Raw genomic sequence first — 17,996 nt, 5'->3', positions numbered from 1 at the left:
TTTTTGAACCCTGTTAAAGTCCTAGTCTTCACCACATCCTCTTGCAAGGAGCTCCACAGGTTGACTACGTGCTTCCTTTTGTTTTAAACCTGCTGCCTATTAATTTCATTTGGTGACCCCTAGTTCTTATACTGTGGGAATAAGTAAATAACTTTTCCTTATTCACTTTTTCCACACCAGTCATGATTTTATAGACCTCTATCATAATCCCCTTTGTCTCCTTTTTTCTAAACTGAAAAATCCAAGTCTTTTTATTCTCTTTTCATATGGGACACATTCCAAACCCCTAATAATTGTTGTTGTTCTTTTCTGAACCTTTTCCAATACCGATATATCTTTTTTGAAATGAGGCAACCACATCTGTGTGCAGTATTCAAGATGTGGGCGTACTATGGTTTCATATACAGGCAATAAGATATTCTCTGTGTTATTCTTTATTCCTTTTTTAATTATTCCTAACATTCTATTTAGGGATGTTAAGGATTAGTCGACTATCCGATAAGCAAATACTGGGGGCGCCAGCAGACCCTGGGCTCCATGTGGCGCTGCCGCTTTGAAACACCACAGTGACGTTTCAAAGGGGCAGTGCAGCTCAGCTGATCCCAGGCTCCCTGCCACACTGCCCCTTTGAATCACCATGGTGATGTTTCAAAGGGACAGCACTGCATGGAATCATTCACTGCACCAGATGAAACCATTTTGAATAATGGCATTTCAGGATGCCTTTTGAATTGTACTTCAAGAGCAGTATCACAGATTAAACTCACTGTCTTTTACTGATGTGTTGACTTTTCCATTAGAATAGTTCTTGGAGTACTATTCTTCAAAATAAGAGCATTGGGTATGTAGCATACCCACAAGTCTGTCTACTGTTTGTGGATTGCTTATGGACACTATGAAAGTTAACTATACCTATCATGATTATTAATTTCTAAGTTTGTATTCATGGTCACCTATCACATAGTACATCTAACATTGGATTGCTCCTTCCATTTTTAAAATAGCGCCTTAATTGTTCATCCCTTTGAAAAGCTCTGTTACTTAATGAACCCCAAACCTTTGTGTATTAGAAAAGGGCAAACAACACCATCTAGTGGATGTGAGGACATTATCAAGAGCTAAGATTTGGAGGCAAAGTGTGATTTGGGTTTTTTTTTTTTTGGTTTTGTTTAGGGCTATGATGTGTCCCTGTCATTTTGAATTTCATTGCATCATGTTTTAAAGAGGCATATCAAACCGCAGTACAAATCACTTTTGTCTTTAGCATGCTCATTCTGCAAGAAGCCATCTTGGGATTTAGACAGAAGTATCTGTACACTTTAAATACTGTACACTTTTTGAGATGCAGTTTCCTGGAGATCATGCTCGACGTTCAGATTTTATTATGAGATGCGCTTGTTGAGTTTAGGGGGAGAGTTGTTTTGCTTTTTGGAGGAGTTCTGATTCTGACCCTTCACTGAAATTGTTATGCAAGTTCACCCTCTGCTATCTGTACTGATACTGAATAATAGACCCAGTTGTGTTTAATAGGGATGTAAATTCTTGCCCCTGCCACAGCCGGGCTGGAATGGTCCCCAGAGCAGCCCCTGTGTGCAGCGGGCCCCACAGGGCTGGATCAGCCATCTGCCTATAGAAGGGTGGGGACCTGCTCCAGCTCTTACCAGTTAAACTGACCCAGTAAACATCACCCATTAATGGTGATGCTTACTCAGGGCCGTCCTTAGGATTTATGGTGCCCTAGGCAGGATTATTAAACTGGTGCCCCTGTGCCTGACTTGCTCTTCCACTCCTACCCTCTCCCCTTCCCTTCCCAGAGACCTCAGCAGCCAATCCCCTCCCTCAGACTGTGCTGCAGGCAGTGCATTCAGCCCTCTCTAGGACCCAGCTCTGCTGTTACGTGTAACCCTTCCGCTGGGTAGGCCTGGCATCAACCAGGGCCAGGTTCAATATCTAGGGCTCTGTCTACACTGGCGGGTTATTGCGCAAGAACGGCTGTTCTTCCGGAAAGCGTCCACACTGCCCACCCACTCTTGTGCAAGAAGATGTACAGGATGGCATGGTAAGATAGGGCTTCTTGCACAAGAGCTACGCTCTTTTTTAACAGGTATAAGCCCTCTTGCGCAGCAGTTCTTGTGCAAGAGGGCAGTGTGGACGCTCAGCAGGGATTTCTTGTGTAAGAAAGCCCTATGGCTAAAATTGCCATCAGAGCTTTCTTGCGCAAGAGAGCGTCCACACGGCCATGGATGCTCTTGCGCAAAAGCACAGCTCGCACATGGCAGTATGGATGTTTTCTTGAACAAGAGTTCTTGCACAAGAACCGTTGCACAAGATGTTCTTGCACAAGAAGCTGCCAGTGTAGACATAGCCTAGGGGTCCATCTCACACAGAACTGGCTCGAGACCCCACCCAGTAGCCTGGAAAATTCACACATCCCTGGGCGCCTCTGAGAGGCAATGCTTCCCCATTCGCAAGCACAGAGTCTGAGTGAAGAAAATAAACTTTTAATGAAAGAGAGAGAAGTCACATGGCATTATCTTGGGAAAATACCACAACAGAGTTCACTTACCCAAACTTTCTCTGTACCCCACTTCAGATGCCCCACTTACAGCTCTGTCCAGTCAGTGCAGACCCTGACATGTCATCCAGATGACTCTCGTCCTTGAGCCTGAGGCTTAGGCCACCTTTGTGCTATTCCTGGCCTAAGTCTACACTGGCAGCTTCTTGCACAAGAACTCTTTTGTGGAAAAGTTTTTGTGCAAAAACTCTTCCACAAGAAAGTGTCTACACTGCCATATGCTTTTGCGCAAGAGCATCGATGGCAGTGTAGACGCTCTCAAGCTCTGATGGCCATTTTAACCATAGGGGTTCTTGCACAAGAAATTCATGTTGCCTGTCTACACTGCCTTCTTCTGGAACAGCTCTTGCACAAGAGGGCTTATTTCTTGTGGGGAGAGGAATAACTCTTCTGGAAGAAGCCCTGTTTTCCAACGCTATACTGTAAATTTGCTTCTGGAAGAACGCTTGTGCAGCTGGCAAGATTTTGTGGAAGAACAGCTGTTCTTGCGCAAGAAGCTGCCAGTGTAGATGTAACCCTGTAGTTTGCTGGCCGCTCCCGCCAGCCGGTCATTCCCGCCAGCCGCTCCACTGGCTGCAATGGGTCTGGCTCCTGGCTAAACCAGTGATTTCAGCTCTCAGTGATTTCAACTCTTTAGCCATCATCTAGGCTGGCAAAAGATTCCAGCTTCCACTGGACTAGCAAAAAGACTCCTCATGGGCTACGTCTACACTGACAGCTTTTTGCGCAAGAACTCCTTTCTGGAAGAGTTCTTGTGCATAAACTCTTCCAGAAGAGAGCGTCTACACTGCCATGTGCTTTTGCACAAGAGCATCCATGGCAGTGTGGATGCTCTCTTCCACAAGAAAGCTCTGATGGCCATTTTAACCATAGGGGCTTCTTGCGCAAGAAATTCACATTGCCTGTCTACACTGGCCTCTTCTGGAAGAGCTCTTGTGCAAGAGGGCTTATTTCTTGTGGGGAGAGGAATAACTCTTCCGGAAGAAGCCCTGTTTTCCAACGCTATACTGTAAATTTGCTTCTGGAAGAACGCTTGTGCAGTGTAGACAGCCGGCAAGTTTTTGCAAAAGAATGGCTGTTCTTCTGCAAGAAGCTGCCAGTGTAGATGTAGCAATGGAGTCTGATTTAGGTCTGTCCTTAAAACCAGAGGGAAAGGGGCAGGTTGAGCCAGTCTTTCAGCTCCCACTTGGCAGGCATGAAGCAGGCTGACTCAGCCCTCAAGCCCTTTCCACCCCAACTCAGTTCACTCAACTCTGGCGGGGGGAGGCTTGTTCCTCTGAGACCTCATACAATAATGGTGTCTCTCCTTCAAGCACTGGTATCATATTTTACAGTTCCCACATTTAGGGGTAGCATGATTTGTGACCCCAACAACAGCCCCAAATTAGTTACAATACACCACATTCCATTCCAACACTGATCCTCCATCAGCCCTGGGCTGAATTGGGTTTACATAATCACACCTCGGATTCCTTCCACCTTCTGGCATGAGCTGTATTTACATATCAGCAGTTAACAGTTAATTATCTTGCAGAGCTAAAGAATTGGAATGAGCATACCCACTCCCCCAGGGCAGCTCTCCTTTTAGATGGCTGATAGCAAGCAGTAGTTTAGCCGCTGCTTACACATGCTCCACTGCTTCTGTCCGTCCTGGCAGAGTGGTGCCCCAGAAATACTGGTGCCCTAGGCAACTGCCTATTCTGCCTATGCCTAAGGACGGCCCTGTGCTTACTGGTTAACTTTTCACATCCCTAGTGTTTAAAATGAAACAGAGAGGATGTGGAAGTTGGGGTTACTCACTGTGGAGGGGTTACATTCTATTTCCCTTTTCAAGTGTAGCTCCGTAAGCTTTTTGCTCTGTCACTGCTTCCCACTTAATCTGGAGTAACAGCTTCATTTTCTTTTCTTTTCTTTTCTTTTCTTTTCTTTTCTTTTCTTTTCTTTTCTTTTCTTTTCTTTTCTTTTCTTTTCTTTTCTTTTCTTTTCTTTTCTTTTGTAATCAGACTGAAATACAGAGAACTTCAGAGAGAATGCCACTGATAGGGGAAGGGTTAGCCAAATTTATCCCAGCCCAGAGTGGATCCTACCCTAAGATACTGAGGGAGCTGCACTAAAGAAAAGAAACAGGGACTTCCTCCCTGGTGAATAATGTAACTTTTAAATTGTATTTGGAAACTTGGTTTTGGATCAATTCCCATTTGTGATGGCATGTTACCAGTACTAAGGAAAACTAAAATGCATTAAATATCTGCTAAATTATCTAACTGGTCCCTTTTAGAGTTCTAATATATATGATTGAACTACTCATTATTTCAGGAAGAAGATGCATTCAAATTTTTTTAATCCATGACTTTTATTCCACACAGGTAACACTTTTCAAAAGCATGTAGGTGACTTAGAGTCTTAGACACTTTTGAAAATAAAACTTAAGTTACTTGTGACGGACCCAGGCGGGTCCGCACTTGCCCCGGGGCAGGGAGCGCCCCCCCCAGGACGCCGGGCCGGCCGGCCAGCAGCCCAGGGGGTGGGGGAGACCGAACCCGGGGGGAAACCCAACCCGGGAAGGAGCGGCCGGCCCCGCGCCGGGGAAGGAGGGGCCGGGAGCGGCCGCAGCAGGCGGGCGGGGAGCCTGAAAGGCGCGCCGCTCAAACCGAGCCGCGCAAGGCCCGCGTCAGGGCGGCACGCCCCGGCCTTGATGGCGGGTGCGTCGGGACGCCCGGGGGGCGGTGCTGACGTCCCCGGCGTCCTCGACCGGGCCGCTTGAAAAGCGGCCGGGCAGAACAGGCGGGGGCGGCACTCGAAAGAGCCGCCGCCGACCCAGATACCAGGGGGAGAACACCCCCCCCCCCGTTGGAGGAGAGGAAGGACCACCCCCAAACCCGCACAACGGCAGCTAGACGGGACCGACGCTACGGGTGGGGTAAGCGACCTCGGCGGACACACCGGCGGGGCTAAGGAGAGCGGGGAGTGGAAGGAGCCCGGGGCGGGGTCCTTCTGGCGCCGGTGGACAGGTGCGTTACGGGGATAGTCCCCACCTGTCGTGGGAGGAACGTCCCCATTGTTCCCCCACTTAGGGCCCCGGGCTGGGACCCGGTGGAGAGGGTGGGCCCGGGTCCCCCACGCCCCACTCCCTACTACGAAACCCCAACCCACGTACCCCCCATCAGGGGGGTGAACAACCCAAGGTACAGTAGAGGACGGAAACTGGGCCATAAGACCCTAAGGAGCCAAAGCCCCCCCCCCCCCCTTCTTCCGCCCCGGCAAGGACCTTGCCTCTGTACAGGCCGCCGGGTGCGACCCCGTCCCCTCGCCCATAGCGCCCGGGCAGACAAGGAACCCGGGGCTGCCAGAGGGGAGTCGGGACAACGAGTCCGCTGATCCCCGGTCCGGACCCTTGGCCGGGTGATCGCACCCGAACCGCGGGTCCCCTTGCGGGGAACCCTACACTGTGGGTCTGCCGATCCCCCCTGCCCCGCCGGGAAGGGGTGTTTGCACCCACGCGAGCCATCACATTACTATTGAAAATAGGACTTGGCTTACTGAGTCACAGTGACATTTTGGGCTAAGTTTATTCATTGAAAAATGCTGTTTCAATGGGCTATTGAGTGGATTATTTGTGAATGTGACAAGAATTCATTTAATAGTTCTGGTCTAAAATATTTTTGGGACTTCAACATGAAATTAATTATTTTGATTCACCAAAATGTATTGCAATTTTTTTATACAATTCAGGACAAACCAAACATTTTTTGGTTCCCTGCCTTTCCTGCCAGCAAACCAAATATATCAGCTATTCGCTCAACTTTGTTTAGGGTAAAAAATTTCAAGAGCTCTTATGTATGTAGGGTGGATCATAACAGCTTCATTAAGGATAGGTTAATGGTATTTTAGATGTTTGATTATTATTATTAGGTGTTTATAATGATTGAAGGAAAAAAGATTAAAACAAAATCTTTTCTCTCATCTGAGTCCTAATAGTAAAACCTCCCACTGAAATTTCAAGATCTTCCTCTGAACTTTGCTTCTTCTTCAACTTATTGCTAGTGTCCATTCACTGTAGGTATGCATGTGCTGCATGTGTGCATCTTTGGAAGTTTTTTCCCTTAGCAGCACCGGTTGGGCCAGCAGGGGAGCCCCCTGGATTGGCGGTGCTATATAGGCTAACAAATACCTCAGCTGGCCCTTTACCCCCTCAATTCCTTCTTTCCACTCCTGAGGGTCTTTGGAACCTGTTCTGTTATTGCTTAGCAAGTACTGCCAGCAGTTCTCACCTGTTTGTAGCTTTATTGTTTTTTAGTGTGTTAGTTCTTATCTCAATTGTAAATAGTTTTAAGTAGCTGGCAAGTTTAGTAATTTACTTACCTGGGGAGCTCACTTCCAGTCTCCCAAGTATGCTGCAGTCCCAAGTATGCTGCGGGGGCGTACCTGGGCCCCAAGGTTTCAAGCCCTGCATTAAGTGCGAGAAGCCTATGCCCTGCAGAGACCTCTACGAAGCCTGCCTTAAATGCCTCGGGGATGCTCATCTGTCGGATGTCTGCAAGATCTGTAAGGCTTTCAAGCTATGGACCAAATGAGAACGAGAGTCCTGCCTGAAGATCATACTCATGGAAGCAGCTCTCTGACCAGCACCGGCAGAAGACCCAGCACCAACAACCCACAGTGCACCGGCTTCAGTGAGGGAGAGACATCAAGCCGTTCACGCACCTCTCTGGTGCCGCATAGGCCTTGGAACCTGTCTCAGTCTCCAGTGCCACAGAAGAAATGGAGACCTAGCCAGGTCAAGTCCCCATCGAGGCACGTGCCATCAGTGCGCCCTCAGGTGGGCCATGTGGCACTGGCAGGATCAGCACAAGGACCATCGAGGTCAAGTCAGCACTGTTCCAGCCTGTGTCAGGACTCGAGCCCAGTGGAGGACCTCCCAGAGCCCTCAACCCCAGACACTTGTGAGGCCGTGAGGTACTTCATCTAAGTTACCTCATCTCCGACCTCATGCATGTCAAGCTCAGGGGCAACAGGCCGCATTCACAGCACCACTGGCTTTGGCACCGGATGTGAGAGTCCACTACCACACCTCCACAGTGTTGTTGACCTCGACACTGACACTGGCCCCCACATCATCCCTGATGCCAGCACGTGCTGCAACGGTACCACCAGCACCAACCCCAGCACTGAGCCAGGACACCCATGCAGCACCAGCTTTGGCACCAGCGTCATCCACGCCCCCCCCGTCCTCGGCAACAAGCAGGCTGGCGGTGTTGCCTTTGATGCTGCCACCTCCTCTCCAGTACGCAGGAAAGCCAGTCTATGGCTTGACAAGCCCCCGGCCCTAGGTCGCTGACTTAACAACTTCGGCACCACCCTGGTCGACCTCTGAATACTCAACAGATTCTGAGGTGGAGTTAGCTGCATCACAGGGCTCCAGATCAAGGTTGAGGCACAGGTCCTACTCCCAGCATCACTCCTGGAACCGTAGCATGTTGGGCCACTCCATTGGCAACCCCGATCCGCTCCCCTACTTCAGGCCAGTCCCTGTCCCCTGAGCTGCCTTCACCCAGACCTTCAGTCAAAAGGGGGCCATCCTCATCACAGCCCCACATGCTGGCATCCTCTGTGGCCTCCCAGCCCCCCTCGCAGGTCCAGAATGCAGAGGTGGCAAGGTTCAAGGAGTTGTCTTCTTCATCCCCTGACAAGGCACTTGGAGGGGTGTGGCCATCTATGCCCTCCATGGACTCAAGGTCACACCAGGACCTTCTCCATCATCTTGTGCAGAGTAGGGGTACAGTCCGAAAAGGTGTCAGATGACTTGGACCTGACTGTCAACATCCTACAGGCTGATGTGCCCACTAGGGTGGCCCCACCAGTGAACAAAACTGACAAAGACCACGAAAACACTGTGGCAGATCCTGGCCTCCATTCCACCCACCAATAGGAAGGCCGAGTGCAGCTATTTCATCCCACAAGAAGGGAATGAGAATCACTTCTCTCATCCTCCTCCAGGATCCCTAGTGGTTCAGGCAGCTAACCAATGGGAGAGGCAGAGAGAGCTCGGTGAAATGCCCAAGAGCAGGGATGGCAGGAAGGCATATGCCTCTGGAGACCTTCAGCACTACATAGCGAATCAGCAGGTGCTGCTGAGTCACTATGCTTAAAACAGCTGGGCTGCAATAGATACATTCATTGAGCTGGTCCCACAATAGTCCTACCCCAAACTCAAATCCCTCTTAGAGGAGGGCAGGGTAATACCTCTAGCAGCCCTCTGGGGGTATGTCTACACTACAGCACTAATTCAAACTAACTTAATTCGAATTAGTTAATTCGAACTAAGCTAATTCGAGCTAACTTAATTCGAACTAGTGCATCTAGACCTAAAAACTAGTTCGAATTAGTGTTTTGCTGATTCGAACTAGCATGTCCACCTTGAGTGGACCCTGAACCGAGGTTAAGGATGGCCGGAAGCAGTGCCGGCAGGGCATCAGATTAGGACTTAGAGCGTGGAGCTGCTGTCTCAGACTAGCCGAGGGCTGTGCTTAAAGGGACCCAACCCCCACCCCGGACACACAGTTCTCGGGTTCCCCGCTTGCAAAGCAGTCCTGGCTTGGAATGCCCTGAGTGCCCACACTCAGCACATCACAGCACTCGGCCATCAGCCCGGCTGCACTTGCCGCAGGCTGCCATCTGGGGCGGGGGGGGGGGGGTGTTAATCGGGGGGCTGCAGGAGAGCTTCCACCCGAGGAGCCCGCAGAGCCACCCCAGTCCTCCCCATCGGGGGCTCATACCCCATTCCTCCCTCACCTCCTTCCACTTACCCCTCCCTAGCCCCCCTTCCTGATGTACAAAATAAAGGACACGTGTGTTCAAAAATAGAAACTCTCTTTATTTAACAAAACTCGGGGAGACTGGGAAAAGAAGGTGGGAGAGGGGAGGGCAACTAAAATGATCAGGGGTTTGGAACAGGTCCCATATGAAGAGAGGCTAAAGAGACTGGGACTTTTCATCTTAGAAAAGAGGAGACTGAGGGGGCATATGATAGAGGTCTATAATAGCATGAGTGGTGTGGAGAGGGTGCATAAAGAAAAGTTCATCATTAGTTCCCATAATAGAAGGACTAGCGGACATCAAATGAAATGAATGGGTAGCAGGCTTCAAACTAATAACAGAAAGTTCTTCTTCACAAAGCAAATAGTCAACCTGTGGAACTCCTTGCTGCAGGAGGCTGTGAAGGCTAGAACTAGAACAGAGTTTAAAGAGAAGTTAGATAAATTCATGGAGGCTGGGTCCATGGAGTGCTATTAGCCAGGGGATAGAAATGGTGTCCCTGGCCTCTGTTTTGGAAGGCTGGAGATGGATGGCACGAGACAAATGGCTTGGTCATTGTCTTCGGTCCATCCCCTCCGGGGTAGCTGGTGTTGGCCGCTGTCAGCAGACAGGCTACTGGGCTAGATGGACCTTTGGTCTGACCCAGTATGGCCGTTCTAAGCTCAGGGCTCAGGGTCGGGGGTCTCACTAGGAAACACTCACCTTATCCCCTGGACTGAGGGTCTGCTTTACATGTTCCGCCCATTTCCGCTGGTGCACAAGGTGCTTCTGAAAGTGAGGGAATTAAGGGCTTCCTTCATTCTCATAGTGCTGGATTGGCCCAGACAGCATTGGTTCACATCTCTGCTAAACATGTTGTGCAAGAAACTGATTGCTCTCCTCCTACACCCAGACCTCATAACTCAAGACTTCGGCAGGCTATGCCACCTGAACCTACAGTCCTTCCACCTAGTGGCCTGAAAGCTCCGTGGCTGACAGTGGCAGAGCTCCAATGCTCAGAGCAGGTGCAGGTAGTCCTGCTGGGTAGTAAGAAACCTTCCACTAGGGCCATCTGTATGGCTAAATGGAAGCGCTTCTTCATTTGGGGTGCTAAGAAGATTTTCAACCTGCTGGTTGTGGACTACCTCCTCAACCTCAGATTCCAGGGGCTGGCCTCCTCATCGATCAGGGTTCACTTAGCAGCTATTTCTACCTTTTACCTGAGGTCTAGGGACATGACGCACTTCACGCATTCCACAGTACGCATATTTTTATGGGGTTTGGACAGACCTGCATGTGCATCAGCCTATCCCCCAGTGTGACCTACATTTAGTTCTGTCCAGGCCCAGTGAACCCCCCCCTTCGAGCCCATGGTGATGCTGCACCTCTCTTGGAAAGTGTCCTTCCAGGTGGCTATCACGTTGGCCAGGCACGTTTCTGAACTGAGGGCTCTCACATCAGAACTCCTGGAGACAGTATTCTTCAAGGAGACGTTCCAATTACACCCTCACCTCGCATTCCTTCCTTCCGAAGGTGGTCTCTCACTTTCATGTGTCTCAGGACATATTTCTCCTGATTTTTACCCAAATCCCCATGTTTCGGGCAAGGAACAGATGCTGCATATGTTAGATGTTAGGAGAGCCTTAGCCTTTTATTTAGAAAGAACAAAGCCCTTCTGTAGGTCTCCACAGCTCTTTGTAGCAACTGCAGAACGACTGAAGGGGCAGCTGGTCTCTGCACAGAGGATTTCCTCGTGGATTACATCCTGTATCAAGGAGTGCTATAGGCTGGCTGGGATACCAGCTCTTCCCCTCACGGCCCACTCCACTAGGGCCTAGGCCTCCTCCAGGTCCTGATCATAGACATCTGCAGAGCTGCCACATGGTCTTCAGTCCACACTTTTGCCAATCATTATGCGCTGGCCCACAAGGCTAGGGAGAAAGCAGCCCTGGGTATGGCTGTCCTCTGCTCAGTTCAAGGTTAGAACTCTGATCCCACCTCCTAGTGTTTCTGCTTTGGAACCACCTATATGGAATGGACATGAGCAATTACTTGAAGAAGAAAAGATGGTTACTTATCTTTGTAACTGTTATTCTTCTAGATGTATTGCTCATGTCCATTCCAAATCCTGCACGCCTCCCCTTCTTTGGAGTAGTCCAGTAAGAAGGAACTGAGGAGGTGGAGGGCCAGCAGGGGTATATATTAGTTGATATAGTGGTGCCACTCCAGGGGGCTCCCCTGCTAGCCCAACGGGTGCTGCTAAGGGAAAAAACTTCCAACAATGCATGCACACAGTGTTTGCACATCTACATGGAATGGACATGAGCAACACATCTTGAAGAACAACAGTTACGAAGGTAAGTAACTGTTTTTTCTTGACAAATTTGAGAATCTTTAGCCATGATCCTTTGCATTTCAAACATTTGAAATAAAACATAGTTATTCAATTTTTACTGAAATCATTATTTATGCTATTTGGAACAGAGGTAAACTTTTATTTTAATGATACCATCTACATATTTTGTTAGTCTATAAAGTGCTACCAGACCATTTGTTGTTGTTTTTTCTGTAATAGACTAACTTGACTACCCCCTGAAGCTTTTATTTTTATCTTAGGACCGGTTAAAATGGGCTTTTACTATAAAAGTTTGAAAAAATAAATGTTACAGAAAAAAAAACTTAGGATCATAACAATATGTAGGACAAAAGGCAAAAAACAGTCATGAAGACTAGAACTGTGGAAAGTGAGTCAGATAAATTGAATATTATTAAATATAATCATTATATCAAAAATACCATTTGAATAAAGCCATCTTCTTAATCCCAGATCATTATCTGTTTCTCTTTTTGAAGGGGTGGAGAAAAATGTAACATTCGTTCTAGGTGATTTATTTTCCTGAAAAACTATGTGTAAAAATGTCTCTAGATATGAGGAAATACTATTACTCTAACATTTATTATATGGGTTCAGTTGGTTTCTTTTTTTACAGGCTCTATGCAGTTGGTGGTCGTGATGGAAGTTCTTGTCTCAAATCTGTAGAATGTTTTGATCCTCATACTAATAAATGGACTCTGTGTGCTCAAATGTCAAAGAGAAGAGGAGGTGTGGGAGTAACTACTTGGAATGGATTCCTGTATGCTATTGGTGGTCATGATGCTCCAGCATCAAACTTGACATCCAGACTATCAGATTGTGTGGAAAGGTAATATTTAGATGAAAATAGTGCTAGTGAAAAAATGTGGCATGATTTTCACGAAGAGCTGTAATAGGACCCTATTAACATGGTAATAAAATGTTACTACTAGTAAATATGTAGACACATATCATGTAATCAAAATACAAATAGAATAAAAATACCATCTTATTGCACTTTATCCAGAAAAATTATCTTGGTTACTAAAAACCTCATTGAAGGGTTCAGACTTCATTTTCAGAAAAAATGTATAAGCGTCTTGATTAACACATGAGTGTTTCACCAAATTAGCCTTAAACAAAGAATAGAACTTTCTCCATTCACAAGGTAATTTTAAAATAAGTTACTATTCAGTTTCTACCAGTCCTTTAATGTCACCGCTTTCCTGCCTCCCCTTGACTTTATGGGAAAATCAAGTATGTGCATCTTCAAAAGTAATGCAATCATTGTTGAAATGGATTAATATGACATTATTATTAGAACAAGTTTCAGGTGATTGCATTACTTACAAAAGGCAGAACTAGATGTGATTTATACAGGGCTCATCAAACAAGTGACAATTACAGTAGAATCATAGAATAATAGGACTGGAAGGGACCTCAAGAGGTCATCGAGTCCAGCCCCCCGCCCTCAAGGCAGGACCAAGCTCCGTCTACACCATCCCTGACAGATGTCTATCTAACCTGTTCTTAAATATCTCCAGAGAGGGAGATTCCACCACCTCCCTTGGCAATTTATTCCAGTATTTGACCACCCTGACAGTTAGGAATTTTTTCCTAATGTCCAATCTAAACCTCCCCTGCTGCACTTTAAGCCGATTACTCCTTGTCCTGTCCTCAGAAACCAAGAGGAACAAATTTTCTCCTTCCTCCTTGGGACACCCTTTTAGATATTTGAAAACCGCTATCATGTCCCCCCTTAATCTTCTTTTTTCCAAACTAAACAAGCCCAGTTCATGAAGCCTGGCTTCATAGGTCATGTTCTCTAAACCTTTAATCATTCTTGTCGCTCTTCTCTGTACCCTTTCCAATTTCTCCACATCTTTCTTGAAATGTGGCACCCAGAACTGGACACAGTACTCCAGCTGAGGCCTAACTAGTGCAGAGTAGAGCGGCAGAATGACTTCACGACTTTTGCTTACAACACACCTGTTGATACAACCTAGAATCATATTTGCTTTTTTTGCAACAGCATCACACTGTTGACTCATATTCAACTTAAGGTCCACTATGACCCCTAGATCCCTTTCCGCCATGCTCCTTCCTAGACAGTCGCTTCCCATCTTGTATGTATGGAACTGATTGTTCCTTCCTAAGTGGAGCACTTTGCATTTCTCTTTATTAAACCTCATCCCATTTCTCTAACTTGCTAAGGTCATTTTGAATTATGTCCCTATCCTCCAAAGAAGTTGCAACCCCACCCAGTTTGGTATCATCTGCAAACTTAATAAGCGTACTCTCTATCCCAATATCTACATCATTGATGAAGATATTGAACAGTACGGGTCCCAAAACAGACCCTTGAGGAACTCCACTTGTTATCCCTTTCCAGCAGGATTTAGAACCGTTAACAACAACTCTCTGACTACTGTTATCCAGCCAATTATGCACCCACCTTATCGTGGCCCTATCTAAGTTATATTTGCCTAGTTTATCAATAAGAATATCATGCGAGACCGTATCAAATGCCTTACTAAAGTCTAGGTATATGACATCCACCGCTTCTCCCTTATCCACAAGGCTCGTTATCTTATCAAAGAAAGCTATCAGATTAGTTTGGCATGACTTGTTCTTCACAAACCCATGCTGGCTATTCCCTATCACTTTATTACCTTCCAAGTGTTTGCATATGATTTCCTTAATTACCTGCTCCATTATCTTCCCTGGGACAGATGTTAAACTGACCGGTCTGTAGTTTCCTGGGTTGTTCTTATTCCCCTTTTTATAGATGGGCACAATATTTGCCCTTTTCCAGTCTTCTGGAATCTCCCCTGTCTGCCATGATTTTTCAAAGATCATAGCTAAAGGCTCAGATACCTCCTCTATCAGCTCCTTGAGTATCCTGGGATGCATTTCATCAGGACCTGGTGACTTGCTGACATCTAACTTTCCTAAGTGATTTTTAACTTGTTCTTTGTGTATCCTATCTTCTAAACTTACCCTCTCTCTGCTTGTATTCACTACGTTAGGCACACCTCCAGACTTCTCGGTGAAGACCGAAACAAAGAAGTCATTGAGCATCTCCGCCATTTCCAAGTTCCCTGTTACTGCTTCTCCCTCCTCACTAAGTAGTGGGCCTACCCTGTCCTTGGTCTTCCTCTTCCTTTTAATGTATTTAAAATTTTATATTGAACAATCAGTGTATGTCTACACTACCCCGCTAGTTCGAACTAGCGGGGGTAATGTAGTCATCCGCAGTTGCAAATGAAGCCTGGGATTTGAATTTTCCGGGCTTCATTTGCATGAAGCCGGCCGGCGCCATTTTTAAATGCCGGCTAGTTCGAACCCCGTGCCGCGCGGCTACACGCGGCTTCTAATCCGAACTAGCTACTCCGTGCCGCGTGTAGCCGCGCGGCACGGGGTTCGAACTAGCCGGCATTTAAAAATAGCGCCGGCCAGCTTCATGCAAATGAAGCCCGGGAAATTCAAATCCCGGGCTTCATTTGCAACTGCGGATGACTACATTACCCCTGCTAGTTCGAACTAGCGGGGTAGTGTAGACATACCCTCACATATTTTCTTTAGATTAGTGATATTTCTCTAGGTCTTGGTTTCTGGCCTACTAAGCCAGCTGAACTTTTTCCTGCTACAACACACTGTCATACTTAGAACCCTGGGCAGATACAACTATCTATCCGCAGATGCAGATATCTACAGATAGAAACTGGTATCCACTGATGTGCAGGACTCTACTCCTGAGAACAGTGACAACCAAGTTAGAAGACTGTAGTGCCTCCACTTCCAGGAGCCAGCACCCAGTGCTGGCAGCTCCTCTTAGGTGTGGCTCTGCTTCTCCCAGTCCCACCCCTGGCAGGGCTGTCTTACCCTAAACAGGAGCGGGAGGAAAAAAGAGAGACAGTGAGTAGATAGCTCAAATAGTTACAAGAGGCTGATAAGAACAAAAATATATTGCTCGCTAAGAAGGTATCTAAAACGGTGAAAGTGTTTGGGAGATGGAATTGGTGTTGATTTTTTTTTTTTTAATCTGCACCGTGAACTGTGTTCAACACTAGCAACAAAAAAAAAAATCACAATGGGAGCCAGCTTCTTCCCCAAGATTTTGATCCCTTCAAAATGTTCTGCTTCCAGGAGGCTACCAGTCTCTTCTTTGCTGTAACTTCACACTGCCTTTTCGTAATATTTTTGTATCTCATGCAAAGAAATCAACACCAATTCCATCTCCCAAACACTTTCACCGTTTTAGATACCTTCTTAGCGAGCAATATATTTTTGTTCTTATCAGCCTCTTGTAACTATTTGAACTATCTACTCACTGTCTCTCCTTTTTCCTCCCCCTCCTTTTTTCTCTTTTTTTCCGTCTCCCCCCTTTCCCCTTCCTTTATTGGATCTGGACTTCTAATACTTCCTGTCACCTGAAGAAGTGGGTTGTGCCCACAAAAGCTCATGATACCATCTACGTGTTTTGTTAGCCTTTAAGGTGCTCCTAGACTATTTGTGGTTTTTTAAGTTTTTCCTGTTACAGACTAACTCAGCTACCCCTCTGAAGCTTTTGAATAAGCAAGACACTGCATTCAGCTGTACGGAGTGGAAATCCATCAACTACACAAAGAAACTCGCATAGATCCAAACAGACATCATTTTCCTTTCTAAGTGCAAACAGATGAACATCATATCTAAGGGACTAAGGGTGAAAAATCCATTGCAATCTACATATCCCACAGACTACAGCCTGAGATTATGCCACACTCTCACAAAGAAACTCAGGAACCACTACCTTATCAGCATTCTATAGAACAAACAGAAGAAAATCAAGGAGGAGCTCTCAACATTAGAAACTGACATAAAAAAACAAGCTTCCACACATGCTTCATCTTTCCAGACTTTACTAAAATTCAACAAACCACCTACAAGGATCACTTTGTCTCCCTTCAGAATACAAGGGACAATAAACTATCCAAACTCCTATACACCTCAAGATCTCTCATTCCCGATACTTTCAACTCACTTAGCAACATTGTCAACCTATCCAACCACTCTCTTGGCCAACCAAGAAATCTGTCCTATCACGATGACTCTCCTTCTGCCCCACCACTCCTACGAATATGATTCAGTTCTGTGGAGATCTGGAAGCCTTTTTTCACTGCCTTTGTCTAAAGGAATATTTCCAACACACCGATGTACAACACACTGACCTTGCTACTCCCCCCCTGCCAGTCCCACAAGAGGAAGGACCCCTACTAATGGTCGTAATGAGAATCTTGACTTCTACATTGACTGCTTCTGCAAACATGCTCGAGCTGACATGATCAGCAAACAGCAACATATAACCTCAGTCATACAGAATGCAATGCTATACACAGCCTCAAAAACAATTCTAACATCATAACCAAAGAGGCTGATATAGGGGGCACTGTAGTCATCACGAGCAGAACAGATTATGAACAGGAGGTGACCAGACAACTCACCAGCACCAGATTCTACAAGTCTTTCTCCTGTGATCCCACCAAAGAATACCAAAAAAATAACTGCTTATGAAGCTCCCTGATGCTGCTCAGGACCAAATTTATACTAACACCACCCCTGATCCCCAACCAGGAGTTTTCTGTCTGTTACCCAAGATACACAAACCTAGAAATCCCGTATGACCCATCATCTCAAGCATTGGCACACTTACAACAGGATTATCTGGCTATATTGACTCTCTCCTCAGACCCTATGCTATCAGCACTCCTAGCTACCTTTGAGACACCACCGACTTCCTGAAGAAACTACAAAACATCAGTAATGTACCTGAAAATACCATCCTGGCCACCATGGACATAGAAGCTCTTTACACCAACATTCCACATGAACTTCAGAGGGGTAGACGAGTTAGTCTGTAACAGGAAAAACTTAAAACAACAACTAGTTTAGTAGCACTTTAAAGACTAACAAAACATGTAGATAACAAGAAGTCCTGTGGCACCTTATAGACTCAAAGATTTATTGAAGCATAAGCTTTCATGGGCAAAGACCCACTTTGGCAGATGGTATTTGCCCACGAAATCTTATGCTCCAATAAATCTGTTAGTCCATAAGGTGCCACAGGACTTCTCGTTGTTTATGCAGGTTCAGTCTAACATGGTTACCTCTCTGATACTTGAAAACATGTAGATGTTATCATGAGCTTTCGTGGGAAAAACCCACTTCTTCAGATGACTGGAGTACAATGAGTCCAGATCCAAGGATAAATAAGGGAAGCGGGCAGGGGAG

General features: G+C 46.6%; 1 protein-coding gene across 8 annotated transcripts in view; it reads left to right on the top strand.

Moving 5' to 3' along the window:
* The window catches only part of KLHL5 (kelch like family member 5), a 158,324-nt gene that overhangs the window by 133,654 nt on the left and 6,674 nt on the right, over positions 1–17,996 (top strand). For 7 of the 8 annotated variants that reach the window (XM_075930567.1, XM_075930569.1, XM_025187964.2 and 4 more), the window contains one exon: positions 12,361–12,573. The exons of the other annotated variant lie outside the window; for it this stretch is intronic. In XM_075930567.1, the coding sequence (XP_075786682.1) occupies positions 12,361–12,573 (213 nt within the window). The remainder of the gene's footprint in view (positions 1–12,360; positions 12,574–17,996) is intronic. 8 annotated transcript variants of the gene reach the window in all.

Source organism: Pelodiscus sinensis, chromosome 5 (assembly GCF_049634645.1).
Source record: "Pelodiscus sinensis isolate JC-2024 chromosome 5, ASM4963464v1, whole genome shotgun sequence".
Lineage (NCBI taxonomy): Eukaryota > Metazoa > Chordata > Testudines > Trionychidae > Pelodiscus > Pelodiscus sinensis.
Note: the sequence above shows the minus strand (reverse complement) of the source record. Positions and strands in the feature narration are given on the sequence as shown.